This window comes from Quercus suber, unplaced genomic scaffold, assembly GCF_002906115.3.
Source record: "Quercus suber isolate HL8 unplaced genomic scaffold, Cork oak 2.0 scaffold_8, whole genome shotgun sequence".
NCBI classification, from domain to species: domain Eukaryota; kingdom Viridiplantae; phylum Streptophyta; class Magnoliopsida; order Fagales; family Fagaceae; genus Quercus; species Quercus suber.
The window spans coordinates 1111988-1130808 of NW_027069474.1; the positions used below are offsets into that span (position 1 = coordinate 1111988).

The 18821-nt window shown below is 32.9% G+C and overlaps 1 protein-coding gene and 1 long non-coding RNA gene across 7 annotated transcripts; one reads left to right on the top strand and one right to left on the bottom strand.

Annotated features, from left to right (window-relative positions):
- Nucleotides 1-581: 581 nt before the first annotated feature.
- Nucleotides 582-3391, bottom strand: LOC136068394 (uncharacterized). Its single transcript, XR_010629753.1, has 2 exons — nucleotides 3276-3391; nucleotides 582-3166 (listed from the first exon to the last, which is right to left on the bottom strand). It is a non-coding gene; the product is annotated as an uncharacterized LOC136068394 (long non-coding RNA).
- Nucleotides 3392-3559: 168 nt separating this feature from the next.
- Nucleotides 3560-13370, top strand: LOC112005025 (exportin-2). Of its 6 annotated transcripts, none has more exons than XR_010629754.1 (4): nucleotides 3560-6637; nucleotides 7825-8730; nucleotides 9500-9575; nucleotides 10927-11243. XR_010629754.1 is itself a non-coding variant. In XM_065775508.1 (2 exons), the coding sequence occupies exon 1, from the start codon at nucleotides 3710-3712 to the stop codon at nucleotides 6635-6637; it is 2928 nt and encodes a 975-aa protein (XP_065631580.1). In that variant the 5' UTR covers nucleotides 3560-3709; the 3' UTR covers nucleotides 10927-11238. The 6 variants fall into 6 exon arrangements, 1 of the variants encoding a protein (XP_065631580.1); XR_010629755.1 differs by having other exon boundaries at nucleotides 8672-8730; nucleotides 10927-11238; XR_010629762.1 differs by lacking the exons at nucleotides 7825-8730; nucleotides 9500-9575; nucleotides 10927-11243 and adding exons at nucleotides 11452-11518; nucleotides 12900-13370.
- Nucleotides 13371-18821: the final 5451 nt, after the last annotated feature.

Sequence of the window (18821 nt, forward strand, 5' to 3'; positions counted from 1 at the left end):
AAGAGATGATGAAGTTTCCGAAATATGTGTTTTTTGCACAAAATTCAAAACAAAGAAGCCATTGATAGACCAATTGACAAGATAATAACTAAATATCTTCCATCATAGCCAACTTAAAAACTGCACATGCTTTTATATTTTTCTAAAGAGAAAAAAGAAGCAGCAATGAGTTAACTTAAATAAAATAAATTGGACAATAAAGCAAAGGAAAGGGGGAAAAAATAAAATAAAAAGCAGGGCATTATGTGATGATTGTATAAGTGATAAACTTATGTAGAAATGAAAGGCATTATGTATCTGCAATTTTCTCAAAGCAATCTTTAAACACATAGACAAAACTTGTTATAGCTTGAAAAATGCAATACCAGGAAGTAGTTAGCACATGGCCATATAGTTGAGTTAGCCCTAGGAAGTTGTTCAGTTGAACAAACATCATATATGACCCCTCTCAGCCATTTAATTTAAAATATTTTGAAATTTGAAATTTCTTATTTTACACAATTGATACAAAAATTGATGTAATTATTATTATTATTTTATTATTATTATTATTATTATTATTATTTTTTTTTGCATTGATTGGGCAAATTTTGGGTGTTATAATATTTTAGCTCTCTTGATCTGAATGCTATATGAAACTATTTTTCCACAAGTTCATACCACCTACTTGCACTTGAAGCTAAAAATAGCATTTTTTACCTCATAATAACGATAACTTGAAATGATATACAACCCAGTTTCATGTACTACAAACAGGTCTCTTGTTGTAAAGTATCTAAAGGAAGTTGAAAAAATACAAAGAAATCCATTATAAGTATCTTGATTACTACTTATTTTGCTACTTGCTCATCAAAAGAAGGAAAAAAAATCATTTTCAAAGAAATCCACTACAATGTGTTTCTTCACATCTATATTTGATTACCATCATGGCAATAATTGAAAAAGAGATAATCAAAAGCATCTTGCAATTGGTCGTTATGTTTGGATTGTTCATTCCTAAGTTCTCAACTAACTTCTAGGAATTTTTGCAGCTCAAGTGGTAACTAAAGTATCTGCATTTACATGGTATAACTATCAACAACTAGAAAAAATGAGATATTCATAAGGGCACACCTTGTTGCATAGAGAATTCTGGTAGTTTTGTACACGTCAAAGGGGAATTTATCAAATAAAGCATATAATAAAGACATTATGACTAAAGTGATAAACACAGAAGGAACACAAGAATTAAAAATAAATTAATTTCCTTAAAATTTATAACAAAATATTTAAATGCAAGCATTTTTAGCATTCTGTTTGGATTCTGATAATTTATGCAGAATACTAGACATGGTTTTGGTTGATAGATTACATAAATCATAAATGTTGTATATGACCAAGACTTAAAAAGACATTTTAATTAGCATGCACTCTAATAACAAAGTTCTTATGATCTAAAACATATGCCATAATTCATATAGGACATTTAAAAATCCAGCCACGTTTACAGCACCAAAAGACATCCAAAATTTTTATGCAAATTTATAGTCATATAACTCAAGAGGAAGACCACAGACCTACAAAGTGTCCACTGCTATGTTGGACTGCATGCAAAATTACAATGTCAATAACAATAACTTCAGGCCCCTACACCCTAAAAGAAAGGACCTGAGTACCCAATTCGTATATCTAACTTCCAAGTTCCAATTAGTACATTAACTAAGGGTCAATATGTGATAGACAAAGGAACTTCCCAGATTAAAGAAAAACATAATTTATTTCTATTGTAGCCTTACCATATTTTGCAAAGTACATGGTAATTCATGGGAGAGACAAGAGTAACCCCACTCTAATTGGATGGAACAAGAGTGGCCTTAGAGACTAGAGTTCCTAAGGTTCCAAAACACAATCTCAGGAAAATTATTGTACCCGTTCTCCCTAAACTTTATGTGATGCTTGTTGATTGCATCACCACTTTACTTAAAAATACAAGGCGACTTGCACAGTCAACAAAATAAGCACTTGTCATACAAAATGGAGAAACTAAAAAATAATATAGCACTAAGGCATTTTCCTTGAAATATTAGGCTTGTTCCTCCAACCACAGCTTCAGAAGGTTTTAACATCTAGAACTTTTGTACAAAATTTTGATGCAAAAAAAAAAAAAAAAAAAAGCTTTTAGGCTATGGTTGAATTTAATTGACAACTTTATTCACTTAATCCTCATCAACCAATGAACTAGATTGAGATATGTACAAGTTGCCAAAATCCTCCACTAGGCTTTCTTCCTCATAATCATGTATAGTTGAAAAAGGAAAGTAAAGCATTCATTAGTACATCAAAAATATATTAATGAATACTTCCATCAAAATATAATTAAGGATTAAAAATTATGATATACCTAGTACTCCATATAAGTATAACCAATGACGATCACATAACAAAACTTCTGCAATTTGTGGCAAGAGATAACTGCAAAACTTATCAAGAATGTGGCCACCAATATTTTAGTCTGAACTCTTCATATTTCAGAATAAAATATTCAATGCCTATCCTAAACTACATACAATTCACTGAACCACTACGCCTCAACTAGGAGAGTGAGGATTCTGTTGACAGTTATCTTTTGAAAGCAAAAGCACTAGACAATACTTGCCAAAATATTGTGTTAAACTTAAGCCTTTAGACTTTTATCTTTTTCTTATATAGGAAGCACAAAGATGTTGACAATAAATTTGATAAATAATATTCACTCCTTCTCCCTCCTTTCCACATTGTTGTTCAACCATCCAACAAAGTGAGTAAAATAATCTAGAATGAAGAATTTACTACAAAATTAAGTTTATGAGACTTAAATTACTCTTCAAGGCTCAAGGGCAACAACATAAAAGGACAAAGGATCCAGATTGTAAGGCGTAACCCTTATCAGACTCTGAAATGGTTGCAATGGAAATACAAATTCTCCTTGCCCTATATTCTCAATCCTTATTTATCAACCACAATTAACAGAAACCCTAAAAATAAAAAATCAATCAAATATATTGCCTAAATTTATTTACAAATAAAATTACTTAAAACAAAAGAAATTTTTTATAAAAAAAATCAGGAATATAATAGAATACTTGCAACGAATTCAAAAAGCGTAGCAAAAATCTGGATGCTCCTCTAGTATTCTTCTTCCGAAACCCTAAAATTCAAATCGGAAAAAAAATTTATCAAAACCAAATGAAAACGAGACATCTGAATCAAATTTAAAATCAATATGAATCACAGCAAATAAATAAATAAATTATCACCGGTGACAGTGGTAGATTATCTGAAGGTGATGGATGGTGAGTGGTGGCAGTCGCACTCTCGTTCATCCTCTTGACCTCTTTCGGTCTCTGTTTCTTTCTTTTCCTTTTGGTTTTGTTTTGCTTTTATACCCTACTCATTCTACCGGTAATAGGTTTACTACTAAACTCAAGTAAACGGTCAGGATTGAAACATTAAAAATAAATGGCTAAGATTTGGGTGGGTACGGTACCCACTTAAAAAATAAAAAAAAAATCGATTGTGTACAAAACCCTTCCTCAGCAGACGTCTCCTCGACACTTTCCCGCTTCCAAAAATTCTCCACTTTTCCCTCTTTTCATTTCAAAAATATTCTCTACAAACCACCAAAAACCCTAATACCAATAACCAGAAAACACTCAAAACCTCTGAAATCTGAAAAACAATTTGGATTATTATGGAGTGGAACCCTGAAACCCTACAGTTCCTCTCCCAATGCTTCCTCCACACACTCTCCCCATCTCCCGAGCCCCGCCGCCTCGCCGAGTCCTCACTCTCCAAAGCCGCCGACACTCCCAACTACGGCCTCGCCGTCCTCCGCCTCGTCTCCGAGCCCTCCGTCGACGAGCAGATCCGCCAAGCCGCCTCCGTCAACTTCAAAAACCACCTCCGCTTCCGATGGGCCCCGGCCTCTCCCGACGAATCCAACCCCCTCATCCCTGACTCCGAAAAGGCCGAAATCAAAGCCCTAATCGTCCGCCTCATGCTCTCCTCCACTCCCAAAATCCAATCCCAGCTCAGCGAAGCCCTAGCTCTCATCGGCAAGCACGATTTCCCCAAATCCTGGCCCACATTGCTCCCGGAGCTCATCGTTGAGCTCCAGAAGGCGTCGCAGGCCTCCGATTACGCCTCTATTAACGGTATTCTCGGCACTGCTAACTCTATCTTTAAGAAGTTTCGTTATCAGTATAAAACCAATGATCTCTTGCTTGATTTGAAATACTGTTTGGATAATTTCGCCGCGCCTTTATTAGAAATCTTTCTCAAAACCGCGGCTTTAATTGATTCCGCCGCCACGGTCAGTCCCGCGGCGGTGATCAAGCCGCTTTTCGAGTCTCAGAGGTTGTGTTGTAGGATTTTCTATTCACTGAATTTTCAAGAATTGCCTGAGTTTTTTGAGGACCATATGAAAGAGTGGATGACTGAGTTTAGGAAATATCTAATTACTAATTATCCCATTCTTGAGAATAGTGGGGCTGATGGGCTAGCCATCGTGGATGGGCTTAGGGCCGCGGTGTGTGAGAATATTAATCTTTATATGGAAAAGAATGAGGAGGAGTTTCAGGTGTACTTGAATGATTTTGCACTTGCGGTTTGGAGTTTATTGGGGACTGTGACTCAATCTTCGAGTCGCGATCAATTGGCCGTGACTGCGATTAAGTTTTTGACCACGGTGAGCACGAGTGTGCACCATGCTTTGTTTGCGGGTGAGGGAGTGATGCTGCAGATTTGTCAGAGTATTGTGGTACCGAATGTGAGGTTGAGGGGGGAGGACGAGGAACTCTTTGAAATGAATTATGTTGAGTTCATTCGGAGGGATATTGAGGGTAGTGATCTTGATACTAGGAGGAGAATTGCGTGCGAGCTTCTTAAAGGGATTGCAACCAATTATAAGCAACAGGTCACTGAGATAGTTTCTGCACAGATTCAGCATTTGTTAACTTTGTTTGCTGCAAACCCAGTTGCAAATTGGAAGGATAAGGACTGTGCCATATACTTAGTTGTCTCCCTTGCTACTAAGAAGGCTGGGGGTAGTTTGGTCTCGACAGATCTTGTTGATGTTCAGAGTTTTTTTGCTTCAGTGATTGTGCCGGAGTTGAAGGGTCAGGATGTGAATGGGTTTCCGATGCTTAAGGCAGGTGCACTGAAATTCTTTACAATGTTCAGGAACCAAATATCAAAGGATGTCACAGTTCAGATTTTCCGAGATTTGGTTCGGTTCCTTGTTGCGGAATCGAATGTAGTTCATTCTTATGCTGCAAGTTGTATTGAGAAACTGTTGCTGGTCAAGGATGAGGGGGGAAGATCTAGGTATACTGCAAACGACATTGCTCCATTTTTTGTTGAGCTGATGACCAACCTATTTAATGCCTTCAAATTTCCAGAGTCTGAGGAGAATCAATATTTAATGAAGTGTATCATGCGGGTTCTTGGGGTAGCAGAAATATCTTCTGAGGTTGCTGGAACTTGCATTTCTGGACTGACCTCTATTCTCATGGAAGTTTGCAAAAACCCAAAGAATCCAATTTTTAATCACTATCTGTTTGAGTCTGTGGCCATTCTTGTCAAGCGGACGTGCGAGAGGGACCCCTCTCTTATATCAGCTTTTGAAGCAGGCCTCTTCCCTTCCCTCCAGCTGATATTGGCCAATGATGTAACTGAATTCTTTCCTTATGCGTTTCAGCTGCTGGCTCAGCTCGTTGAATTGAATAGACCACCCGTTCCTCCAAGCTACATGCAGATTTTTGAGATTCTCCTATTACCTGAGTCATGGAAAAAAGCTTCAAATGTCCCAGCACTTGTGCGTCTGCTTCAGGCCTTCCTTCAGAAGGAACCCCATGAACTTAAGCAAGAGGGAAGGCTTATCAAGGTGCTTGAAATATTCAACACACTTATCTCATCGCCTAGTACAGCTGAGCAGGGCTTCTATGTGCTCAACACTGTTATTGAGAGTCTTGAATACGATGTAATTGAACCCAGCATTCGTAATATTTGGGCTATCCTTTTTGGACAGCTCGAAAAATGGCGAGCAGTAAAGTTTTTGAAGTCTTTTTTGATACTTATGTCACTCTTTGTAGTCAAACATGGTTCTATGAAGCTTGTATATTCAATGAATTCTGTTCAAGCCAACATATTTTCCATGATTGTGAAGCAGTTTTGGATACCTAATCTTAAGCTGATCACTGGAGCCATTGAGCTTAAGTTGACTGCAGTTGCTTCAACCAGGCTTATATGCTTTATAGGTAAATCTCCAGCACTTTTGGATGCTGCAAATGTTGAACTGTGGGGAAAAATGCTGGATAGCATTGTTACTCTCCTTTCACGGCCAGAGCAGGATAGGGTTGAGGAGGAACAAGAAATGCCAGATATTGCAGAAAATGTGGGTTATACTGCTACCTTTGTCCGTCTTTACAATGCTGGGAAGAAAGAGGAGGATCCTCTGAAAGATATAAAGGATCCAAAGGAGGTTTTGGTAGCATCATTGGCTGGGCTTTCCTCCCGATCTCCTGGGAGATACCCCCAAATCATCAATCAATATCTTGATCCAGCAAATCAAGCAGCATTACTTCAGATTTGCAACACTTATAATTGCCAAATAGTCTGAGTAAGTACTTATTTGAAACAATTTCCTCACTTTTATTATTTTACTGTTGTGTTGCAACCATCATTAGTACATGAAAATGTTTGTTTTGATTACTATTAGGAATACCTGATATTTAAAATAAATAAAAAAACATATATAAAACACAATGGGGCTTATGCTGAGTCATTTGTAGACTGAGAGATCTGTTCAGATACAGGAAAGCTTAAGTTCTTGTTTCATGTTGCCTGATAGTTACATGCAACCATTATGTATATTGTTATTACACAAATTATGCACAGTGTTATGATATAATCAGCATGATCCTCTTATTTAGTGCATTGGTTTTCTTCTCCATCCCTCTAAAATTCTGAGTTTTGAGAAAAAATATATTGATCATCTCTTTTCCATTGTGTACTCCCTGCCCTCCTGTTTCTTCCCCAGTAAATGACTAAAAATACTTTAATAGAAAAGATAGATATTAAGAGAGAAATCAAATAGTACAAATGAAAATTTATCTAGAGAACATGAATCTTCATCAGATATTTATCATCAAATTTGAGAGATTGACAAGTAGAAAATGAACTAATTTTCTAGAGACATAATAACATTGTATTGAATCCATGAATCAGTTGTGAATTGAATCCCTGTACTATGATTCTAGTGATGTCCCAAAGGCTAGCTTTCATCTCTTTGGCTGTTGTTTGTATTGAAAGCATAAATTAAGAAAATGAATTAAATTGGACTTTTAAACTGTATGGTAGAATGAATAAGTTGTCTAATCAACATTAATACTTATCCAAAAAATGCTTATAAAAAGTGAAACTCTTAGCTTTTTTTTTTTTTTTTTTTTAGTTACAAATTTCAGCTTCAAATTCTTTTGGTTTAACTTAAACATGGAGCAAGGGAATAGGAAATATACTTACTAACTGCATTATTCTGTTTATCCACTCTTTTTTTCTTTCTTTTTTGATAAGTATGTTTACCCATTCTTCATTCTATTGATAATTGTAGAGAATAGGAACTAATAATCGAGAAGTTGTCTCATTTCCTTAATGATATGAGAAATAGACGTTTTAGGTTTACTCCCTTACATGTTCATACCTTAGATGAAGATCTTATGACTTGAGAATTGTGGCAACTTTGGCCTTTGACTTTACCTGTCACTCAAATTAAATACTAAGATATGCTCCCTTGGGATTGTGGATCAGTTACATATGGTGGTAATTGCATGATGAACGTAAGTCTTGCTTTTTCTAATGAGATGGAGAGTTTATGGTAACATACTGTTTTGTTTTGAAGTCCTACTGGGATTTGAAGTAAAGTGCAAAATTTTCAAATATAATCCCAGTTAGAGCATTCTCATTAAGAATGCCAAAAGGTATAAATACTAAATTTTAGCATGCTAAATGCTATGAAAGTTAAAAAGCATACTCCATCAAAGATTTTAAATCCTATAAAATTTGCAATCCAGCTACAGTGGACTGCTATATCTAGCGGCCCACTGTAGCAAGGTTGTAAAAAAAAAAAATTTGTTTAATCACTTTCCCTCCCACCCGCTTCTCTTTTCGTGCCCATCTCCACTGGTTTTTTTTTTTTTTTTTCTTTTTTTCTCTGGTTCTCTCTTTCTCCCACGCCTACACCTCTGCCTCTGCCTCCTCTCATTTATTTTTATTTTTATTTTCTTCGTTCTCCCTCAACCCAAGCCGCTCTTCCATTCCCTCAATACACACCGCCAAACCCATCTCCGCTTCACTACTCCCTCTGACTGAACCACCATCACAAACACAGCCTCTTCTTCCTCTGAGTGAACCCATACCGAACCCACTCTTCTCTCCCTGACTGAACCCAAAAACCCAGTCTTGAAACCCACATTCTCATCTCAAAACTGAAGATTCAGGGGAGGGGATTAGGCTTCCATTTGGGTTAGATTGAAGCTCCATGGGTCAGGCTTCCATTTAGGTTTTGTTTTGGGTTAGGGATTTTGTGGGTCTTGTATTGCTGTCACAAGTTTGTCACAAGTTCGTCACCAATTGGGTCTTGTATTGCTGTCTGAAGTTTGTCACAAGTTCATCACCGATTGGGGCAAAACTTCTAGCCGATTCAACTCCAAACAGGTTAGTTATATCTGTCAATCTTTCTATGATTTTAGTCTGAATCTCTAATTGTTTCTTTTTGAAATGTTTCTGTGGAATTTATCATGATGATATATTGGAAAGCATTCTTCTTGTTGTATTTTTAGAGTTGAAAGTGTCTCTGACTTCATTGATAGTTAGGAACACAAACACACTCAATTTCTGCTCAGTTTTCAGTTCTTGTTCTTGTTATAGTTCATTGACTGTTATCACATACGTAGGCTTTGGTGAAAATGTAGCCTATTTGGTTGGATTTCCCACAAAAGATTAATGGGGAAAAAGGAGTTAAATAATCAACTATCTCTTAGTCATTAGTACATCAGAGGTTGCATTTAGTTATGCATATTTTTTTCTTTTATGGAAATATATAATAAGGAAAAGTTTTGACCACTGCAAAAAAATGCATCTCTATCCATTAATTTCATAAAGTATCATACAAGGTAAATCCCTTTGAAAAATAGTATGAAGAGAGTTATTTAGTTGGAAATAGTGGAGACAGATTTTTGACATGCTGCATATACAACATGAAATTGTGGTTTCATGAGCATAGTTAAAAGAAGATTAAGCTATTAGGGCATTCGATTTTTTAAGAAAAAAATTGTTTCCGTGATACTATCAGTGGTAATCGAGGCCAATTTTTCATTATTCTTGTCTCTTGATGCAAGTTGTTATTGGGTTAGGCTCAAATATGCAAACTCATGCTTGTCTAACATATGTTTTTAATTATTAGCATTCAATTCTTTTTTTGCAGTATAACCAAAACACTAGAGCGATACCAGGAATCTTGCTTCACTCCTTGGGATAACAGCATTGAACGTGAAGCACAGGTTTGTGTTTGCTGAAATTCCTCCTTAAAATTCTAGTATCATCTTTGGAGTTTTATATGTTGAACAGATTTTAGACAGGTTTGCATTTTCTCTACACACATGAAATTAAACTTTGCTCAACATATAAACCATAATAGGATTTGTTGCAATCCTTATTTCCCATTCATTTTCATTTCCTTGGTTGTTGAGAACTAATATTTACTCTAGTTTCTTCACCCACATGTGCTAGTCATATGATATGGTACTTATTGAAAGCTTTATTGAACAAATAAAGCATTAAGATGTTTTTAGAGTGTTTATTGAAAGCTTTGAGTTTTGCTGTGATTTCACAAATGGATTGGTTGCTTTTATTGATGTTATATCTTGATCCTTTTATGGTGTGATCAATGCAAATTTGGTTGCTTTTTGACAATTTGTGTTTGGATTTTGTTATCATGGGCTGCACTTGTAAGCTTGAGCAAAAGTCCTAAACAAAGAATGAAAATAAAAATAAAAATAGAACTGGTATGTGAACTAGTGATTGATGGTTGGGTGGTTTTGAGAATTCTGATGGATTACTTAATGCCAAATGCACTGGAATTTTATTTCCTTTTATTTGTTTGCTAAGATAACAAAGGAAAATGTTTAGTTTTCATTGTTCATGTACTGGTTTTTCATTTTACAAAGGACTCATGTCAACAAATTGTTGGGTTGGGAGGATTTTGCTTTCATGGATAATAGATGATGATGAGACTAGGTTAAATCAAGGAATTGTTTCAAGGATTATTACTTTTGATGTGTAGTTTATCAATCAAAAAGATTTGTCAGTTTTATTTCTTTCTTTTCTCTTTATCTGCATTTTCTTAGCTAGCAAAAGAATTTAGAAATTAGTTGTGTAATAGCATCTTCTTTTCTATTATTTCTGTTTGAGTCTAGAGACATTGTTGGTCATGTGTTTTTAGGGTTCATACCAATGCTGGTCTTCATTAGATGCCCCAAGTGATTTACAAAATTTTTTGGCTTGATTAATAGTTCAATTGATGTGATTTTTGCTGGACTTTAAGATAATGTGATACTACCTCATGCCATCTATATTGGATATTGTTTCTGTTGGTTTTAATTTAACTGCTGTTTTTTCCTCTGCATTGGTTTTTCTGCACTGGTTTTAATTTAACAGCTGTTTTTTCCTTGCACTGGTTTTTCTGCACTGGTTTTAATTTAACTGCTGCTTTTTCCTCTGCACTGGTTTTTCTGCACTGGGTAGCTGCTGGATAGCTGCTGCCTGCAGAGTGTGGGCTGCTGTTTTCTTATTCTGCACTGGTTTAATTTAACTGCTGTTTTTCCTCTGCACTGGTTTTTCTGCACTGGGTAGCTGCTGGATTTCTGTACTGGATAGCTGCTGCCAGCAGTGGAGCATCAACAACTAATGCAGCAACTCAAGAAGCCGGGGTGGAAGATGCTGTCAAAGCTAAATGCCTTGGTTGCTACAGAATTTTGTTTGTGTAATAGAAAAAGAGTAGTTCAAGTCTGTAATTTTAGTTGCGCACCAAGTTGGCAGGAAAAAATTATGGTTGCTGACATCTCAAACTTGATGCAAAATTTCAACAATATAAATGAAAATGGATATGTTCCATTTAATAAGGAACAAACTTTAGCTACAAAATCACTTAATAAAATAAATATTACTGCATATTTTGAAAATTTAACTGTTAAATTACATGTTCTTTACGCTCTTAATGCACATGTTAATTTTTGTGTCAATCGGATATCATTTACTATATAATCTATAATCTTATATTTTATGCATAATTTTAAATTATAAAAACTTACAATTTAAAAATTTATTGATGACATAGCTATTAATCTTTAATTTTCTTGAAATTTTGCAAACATGCAGGATATAAGAAGAAGATGCAATCCAATGGTGGATTTGTCAAAATTTACCTTCAATAAAGAGATATTGAGTGAGTTTGTAGCCTAAGGTTACAATCGATTTTGTAGCTAAATTTTGTCTTTTAATAAGTGATCATCCTATTATTGTTTCTTTGATAAATGATGCTACTGTTTTATGAATTTTTATCAATTATTGAATGCCAAGAGTATTAGAATTGGAAAATTTCAATGTTATTCTATTTTACAATTTTAAAAAGTCACTTTATCATTATACCATACTATTTTACAATACCTTCACATTCTAAACTTCTATTTTCCTCTTTTACTCATTAAAATAATATATCTTAAAAGTATATATTCTCTCACATCTTTCTCCTCTCTCTCATTTTTATCTTTCTTTCAAATAAAATATTATTATTTTTTTACAATACTTGCTACAGTGCAATTCTATGTTTAGAATTGCACTGTAGTAGTATTGCGAAAAAATTTGCAATATTGCTGTTTAGCATTCTCCAATATAGATGGTTTTGGAGCTTAAAATTTCAAATTTTCCTTAAATTTGGCATTAGCATTCTCCAATGCTAGTGCTCTAAGAGAATGAATTCCCAAAAATAAAGAAAAAAAAGCTAAGAATAATTCTCTCCAATACTATGTAGTAATGTTGCAGGGTACTTCTGGTAGTTAGTTATGGTAGTTATGGTAGTTAATTGAAAACATAAAGAAAGAATAAAAAGAGAATATTTAAATGAAATGGTAAAATAATAGAACTTTTGATGTCGGGTGTTTTGTAAAGTGAGTTGTTAAAATAAATAAAGTAATTTTTTAAGATGCTAGATGTTATATTTTATAGCATTCTTGATGAGAATGCTCTTAGTATATTTTCTAGTGAAATTTATTCTTTACTGAATGAAGCTTCCCTAAGATTTTTAGGACAGACGCATGAATACAAATGTGGGTACATGTTAATGTGTAAATGTGTGCGTGTTCAATATGTTTCCATATATTGTCCAGCCTCCGCCAAATAAAAATTCTTGACTTCACCCCTAGATTGTAAATAAATTAGTTTTCCTATTTAAGGTATAGATTGTAAATATGGAAATGAGGATAGTACATTATTTTGTTTGTAGGAGCTATATCTTCTTTGTTGTTATTGAGCTAGCAACGTTGTTGGCAGTTGGCACCCATAACATGAGAATCCTCTTTTGTACACCGAATTGTTACTTGTATCTGTATTTATTTGTTAGGCTTTTGTGGCTTCTGTTATTTATTTACTCGTGCACTGAACTCTCAAGCTGGTCTTATGCTGGCTTGGTAGAGAATTAGGTTGAAATGTTCTTCAATCTTTATTTACTAGTGTCACCCGTTCTATGGTTGTCCTCTCTACTATATATTTCGTGCTTTATCTTTTCAGCCAAGAGGATCATCTTATCATCTGATTTTGCCACCTTACAGGATCCTATCAGCAATGGAGTGGGGTTATTTTTGGTCAATGTTTCAATGAGTCATCTTCAGCATGCTTGGTGAGCAAATGGGTACATTACCGTTGCAGTCAACTGGTCTACGTGGTAGCAGCATCATTTTATTGTACAATCTCACAAGATCTTATGCCATAGTGAGATGTTGAATTTTTGTGTGAACTGTTTTCTTCGTCAGATTACCATGCACAGCAAGCAGATGGTAGTTCCACAATGTGGTTCCCTTGGTTTTGGGGTTTTATTTATTTATTTCTTTTTTCTTTTTTTAAATTTAAAAAAGGGCCTCCATCTTCCTGACGTTTTCATGGTGTCATGTTTAGCCTACATTTGTCAACAAATTGTAGACTATATTGCGATCAACCAAGTTATATTGGCTTCATTATACATGTATGCGATAGTGTCATTTTTGTTTCAATTTTCAACGAGTTATCCAATGGAACTATCGGCATCTTTTGTTATTAACATGTTTTAGCTCAAAGTAGGGTCTTAAAAAGTGGCAAATGCTGCACGGGAAAAAGAATACCCAACAAAATCTAGGCAAAATTCATGGCAAAGAACCTTCTTCCGGGCGGTTGGATTAAGATACAAATCTTCTATTCTACTTTTTTGTGTTTTGTTTTATACTTTGATATATCATGTGATTGATTTTTTTTCCTTTTTCTTTTTTAAACTTGAGATAAGGAAAGTGAAAAGATACGGGCCAAGTGTCCCAAGTAATTGAGATCTTATTCGGTGCTCCAAATGGGGTGCTTACACTATTTCATGTTCATTTTCGTTCAATTCAATTAGGTTTATCCATTTCTTTTGTTGAGCCCGATGTTATACGTGGGCCAATTGCCCAATAAATCTCTTCCTTGGCAGTTCAGCTCGGAGGCCCACAATGTTGCTAATAAGGGTCCTTCTCATTTGGTAAATCCATCTAGTTGTCTTTGTCGTGCACTAGTGGTGGGCCTACTGGCTCTGGTCGGGTAATTTTATAAGAGATAAGAGAATTAGTTTATGAAATATTTTATTGAAAAAAAATCATTGCTTTTTTTGACAGTTTTTTTTTTTTTTTTTCTATAAAAGTGGTATTAAAATTTTCATAAAATAGTCAATTAACAAATACTCTAAAGACACACATTAATAGGACCCATTTTATAATATGATAGCGGGTGTTTGATTGGACTCCTTAAGAAGGAATCGAGTGGGTCTCATTACATTGAGAAGTAGTAAAAACAAGTAAATAAGTACCTCTTTAACTGAATGTTGTGATTCTCTAAAAAAAAAATTGATTAATTACAAATAAAAATTCAAGCTTAATCAATGTACTTGAACACTCGTTAACTGGATTTTTATTATTGTTTAAAATTATGCATAAAAATATAGGTGTAAGAGTGGCTTTTTTATGAAAACTGTAAATTAATAATTATGGGAGCTTTGGTAATAAGGTTTCAATTATAAATAAATTATCTAACAGTTTTAATACATTTATAATAAGTCAAGTATATTGTATAATTTGTAATGTTTAAATTAATATTTATGACATTTTTTTAATGACATAAACACATTTGGAAATATTAAAATTTTATTATATTACATATATATGATAAGGGAGGGAGTCAAGTTAAGAACACAAATGGGCTCCCCCCATCCCCCAAATAATTTGTTTACTAAATAATTTATATATTGCCATTTTACTCTCTAAAGATTTGTAAAGTTGTAATTTATAACTATGTTTTTGTTGACTTTAATTCAATGTCATATTTGATTGTATTTTTGTTCAATCATTTTCTTGTATGTTTGTGGGATTTAATGTAAGGGTTAAGTGTGAAAGTTTGATGAAAAACTGTGAAGACAATGAAGTTTGCGACTTGCTCGCGACTGGCTCATGAGTAGACAACCCGTAAAAGGTCACATAAGAAGCACATGCTAGAATCTGAATAGTCTTTTGCTAGGCTATATTTCGCGAGTCACTTCGCGACTTGGCCAACTCGCTAGTGACCTGCAAAACTCTCTACCTGGATGTTTTTAAAGAGTGTTTTCCTCATTTTTTTATCCACACTATATATGTCCACATTAGCCATGAAATTGTAAGGAGACTTTCAGAGAGAAAATTCTAGTAAAACACTTAAGAGTTAGAGATTGTAAACCCACAATTATCTTCATAATTTCTCTTAGTTTTCCTCTACTTCTACCTCTCCAACTACAAATCCTTGAAAGGTTCTTAGCCCAAACACTTACCTCACCCATTCTGAGTGTTGAGAGAAGTTTTAGTGCTCGTGGAAGTATTGGAAGAAGCTATTGATTGGCGGATGCAATTTGGAGCCAATTTCGAGATCCGGATAACTAGTGAAAACAAGACTTAGTGAAGTCTGTTGGGAGCTGGAACTCAAAGGGTTTAGTACATTTGGTAGATTAGGCTTGGATGGTCTTTTTGATATCCTTGTACTCCAATTTTATTCATTAGTGGATCATTTTGGCTTGGAGGGCTGCGAAGAGGTTTTTTGCCGAGTACTTCGGTTTCCTCTTCGATAATATGTCTCAGTATTATCTCATTGTTTGCATTTTTCTTCCCTTATTCTTTATGCTTTATACTTATTGTCTATTGTATATGCATATGCTTTAGAGTAGTTCCAGCCTCATTGCGTTACACTTACTCTTATTTCGCACTTAGTTAAGTAGGGTAAAAGTAATCTAGCCATAAGTTTAAAATTGGGGGTCTAAACAAGCAACAGTGTTTAAAATTGGGGGTCCAACCAAGCAATAGTGTTTTACACTATTTGAGCTTTTAAGATTAAATTAGTTGAATTAAAAGGAAAAAAAAGGTTAATTATCTTATAACTTGTGGTCTTTCTCTAAATATATATTTTTTTAAACAGAAAATACTTAATTTTTTTTAATGTATTTTGTGTTTAGTTAACTAAAATTCTTTAGTAAACAAAGGAAAAAAAAAAAAAAAAAAATCCTAATCGGTAGAAGATTAAGGGCAAACGAAAAAAAAAAAAAAGAGACTAAGGGTATTCAAGAAAATTTACTCTTTTATTTTTATTCTAAATTAGTTTCTTAATCTTATATGTGTATGTATGGGTGTTTGCCCACATGTTTTCTTCTTTTTTCCCCTTCAAATTTTTGATGGGATGGTAGTATATTTGTAATACACTTTTGTTTTTATTCTTCATAGTTTCTTTTTGAATGGTTCCAAATTGTTTAGTAAGGATTAAAAGATCAATAATCTACCAACTTGTTTATGGAGTTATTTTACTAATAGTTACTCTTTGTATTTCCACTATAATTACAAGATGGGTATATTCAATAATAAATATTGTCATAACTAGGTATTGCAACAAAAAAAGAAAATGATTTTTTACATCAAAAGGGAAATTACTACGAATTTAGTACATAATTCATAAATTATTTTCAGGATTTAAAGGAATATTGAATTCTATTTTTTATTTAAAAAATTATTAAAAAATTTTTCATAAATAATTACTTTGTGTTTTTCTTTTGTTTAATTAAATGAATACTGATTTTATTTTTCATAGTACATTTAGACTAGAATCCTAGTATATTTTTTATTCTTAAAATAAATAAAAAATTCATAGTTCATAATCCCCTCAAATTAAAACCCTCGCTTCATCCTTGTATATGCAATTTGCACGTTCTTTCACGATTGTGATCATGAATGCTCTATTTAGTGGATTTTTCATATTCATAGTCTTTTCATATTTTGTGCTTTGTATATAACTTCATTCTCTATCCCCTGTGTGTGCGTGTGTTTGTTTCTTAAAAAAAAAAAAAAATAAATAATTTTGTGCTTTGTGCAACACATAAAATAAACCATACATAATAATTCTTAGTAAATATGCATAGTGTATTAAGGATCGATACATTTTTTTCAAGAGAAATTTCATATGCTATACAAAAGCAAATTACTAACTAGTTCAACTAGTAAAGTTTTTTATTGCAAAATAAGAAATTTGTCTATCCAAAAATTACTTTAAAAAATATGTGTTCTTTTATAGTTAAAAATATAATATATGTTGTAAATGATTTTTCCTATCATATTTATACAAAACTATTTTGATTTACTTATTACCTTTATAGTTATTTATTACTTATTACCTTTAAAGTTATTTATTGTACTTTCTACCGTTATTATCAATATCAATTTTTTTTTATAAAAAAATTGAATATATATTTCTCTACAAGTACATTAAAACTATTAAGATGCTTTATTAAGTAAAAATCTATTACCAAAACTTGCAAGTTTGTAGACTACATCTTATTTTGCAATCTGTAATTAACCTTATTCATAAGCGAAATGATCATTTCACATTACAAGAATAGAAATGTAATTTTGATTGTATGATTTTCAAATGCAATGTACTTGTTCTTAGATTGTACTTAGAATTAAAGTCATGTAATGTTTTAGTTGTTTTTCAAAAGATGTACATTCAAATATATCAATAAAAATGTTGTAATTTTTTTCATATGGCTTCTTATTTTTCTTTTAAGTAAAATAAACGCCAACTCACTACAAAAAACTGGAGTACTCCATTATAAACGGTAGAACCACTACTATTGAGAGACACCAACAACTCCAATTGTTGATGCGAGTTTGGCCTAAACCTTGATCCAACGGGCCAAGGGCATGATCTCTCAAAAAGTATATAAAATAATTTTTATTTATTTATTTTATTTACTTATATTAAATTAATTAAAATAATTGACCACATAAAATTTTTTCACCTAATTTAAAAAGTTTGAAATACCACTTTGATTAACAGTTGATTTACCAAAATTACCAACAACAAAAAATACTGAAATTTTTTTATTATCTATTCAAAATTATTTTAATCATCTACCAATATTTTTGGTTTTATAAAAATCTGGTCTTAGGCAAGTTGTTTCTACCACATAAAAGTTTTTTAAAAACAAAATCTATTTATTATGTATTAAATTTCCATGATATTAATGAAAATTAATTTTAACTTACATATTTTCTCAATTTTAAATTATATATAGTTTTTATTTTTTAACTAACCCATGCATATCATGTCCATACTGCTAGTATAATATAATATGTTATAATTTGGTTCATGATCTCAGGATTTGGAGTCCCACTACACCACTTTGGGGAAATATGGATTGCCTTTTTAAAATGTCGACTCAGGAAGTTTCTATTTTTTTTTTTTTTTTAAGTGTGATAATTATATTTATAACCCCAATTTAATACCCTTTGACCAACTAAAATATAACCTTTTCCAATCAAGAGCTTATGCTATATGTTAGCTCAACTTACCGTTCCGTTTGTTTCGATGGAAAACCTTATATAAAGATAGTTTTTGGTATTTTTTTAGTGTTTAGTAGCATTAGAAAAAATGAGTTAAAACAAAACTATCTTTGGTCAACATAAAAAAAATATGGCTTATTTTTAGAAATTATTTTCTTTTAATTTTTTTTGAAAAACAACTCTATCTTACAGCAAGTTAGATAATGGAACTTTAGCGATTATTTTTCAATTCATTTAAGATTACTACAAAATATAGGAAAGTGAGATATTTTTATAGATAATACTTTTTGAAAAATGACTAATTTTCTAGAAAATATTATCGCCAAAACAAGCATAATTTCCATGTAGCATAAACATAACAAACACAAATTTCCATCCCTTTTGACAAAGTATAATTTACCATATTTATCTCATGGAATCAAAATTGTACGGAACACACAAAAAGGTGACAAGTATTCTACCAAATATTGGTGACAAAACCTAACAAAAATTGAACTCAAACTTGTTATCCCAACCAGAGGCGTAGTTAGGATTTTTTACCTGGAGTGGCTAAGTTACATATTCGTATGTTCATCATAATTCATAAATATGTTGTATACAAGATGATCAAATTTAAAATATACC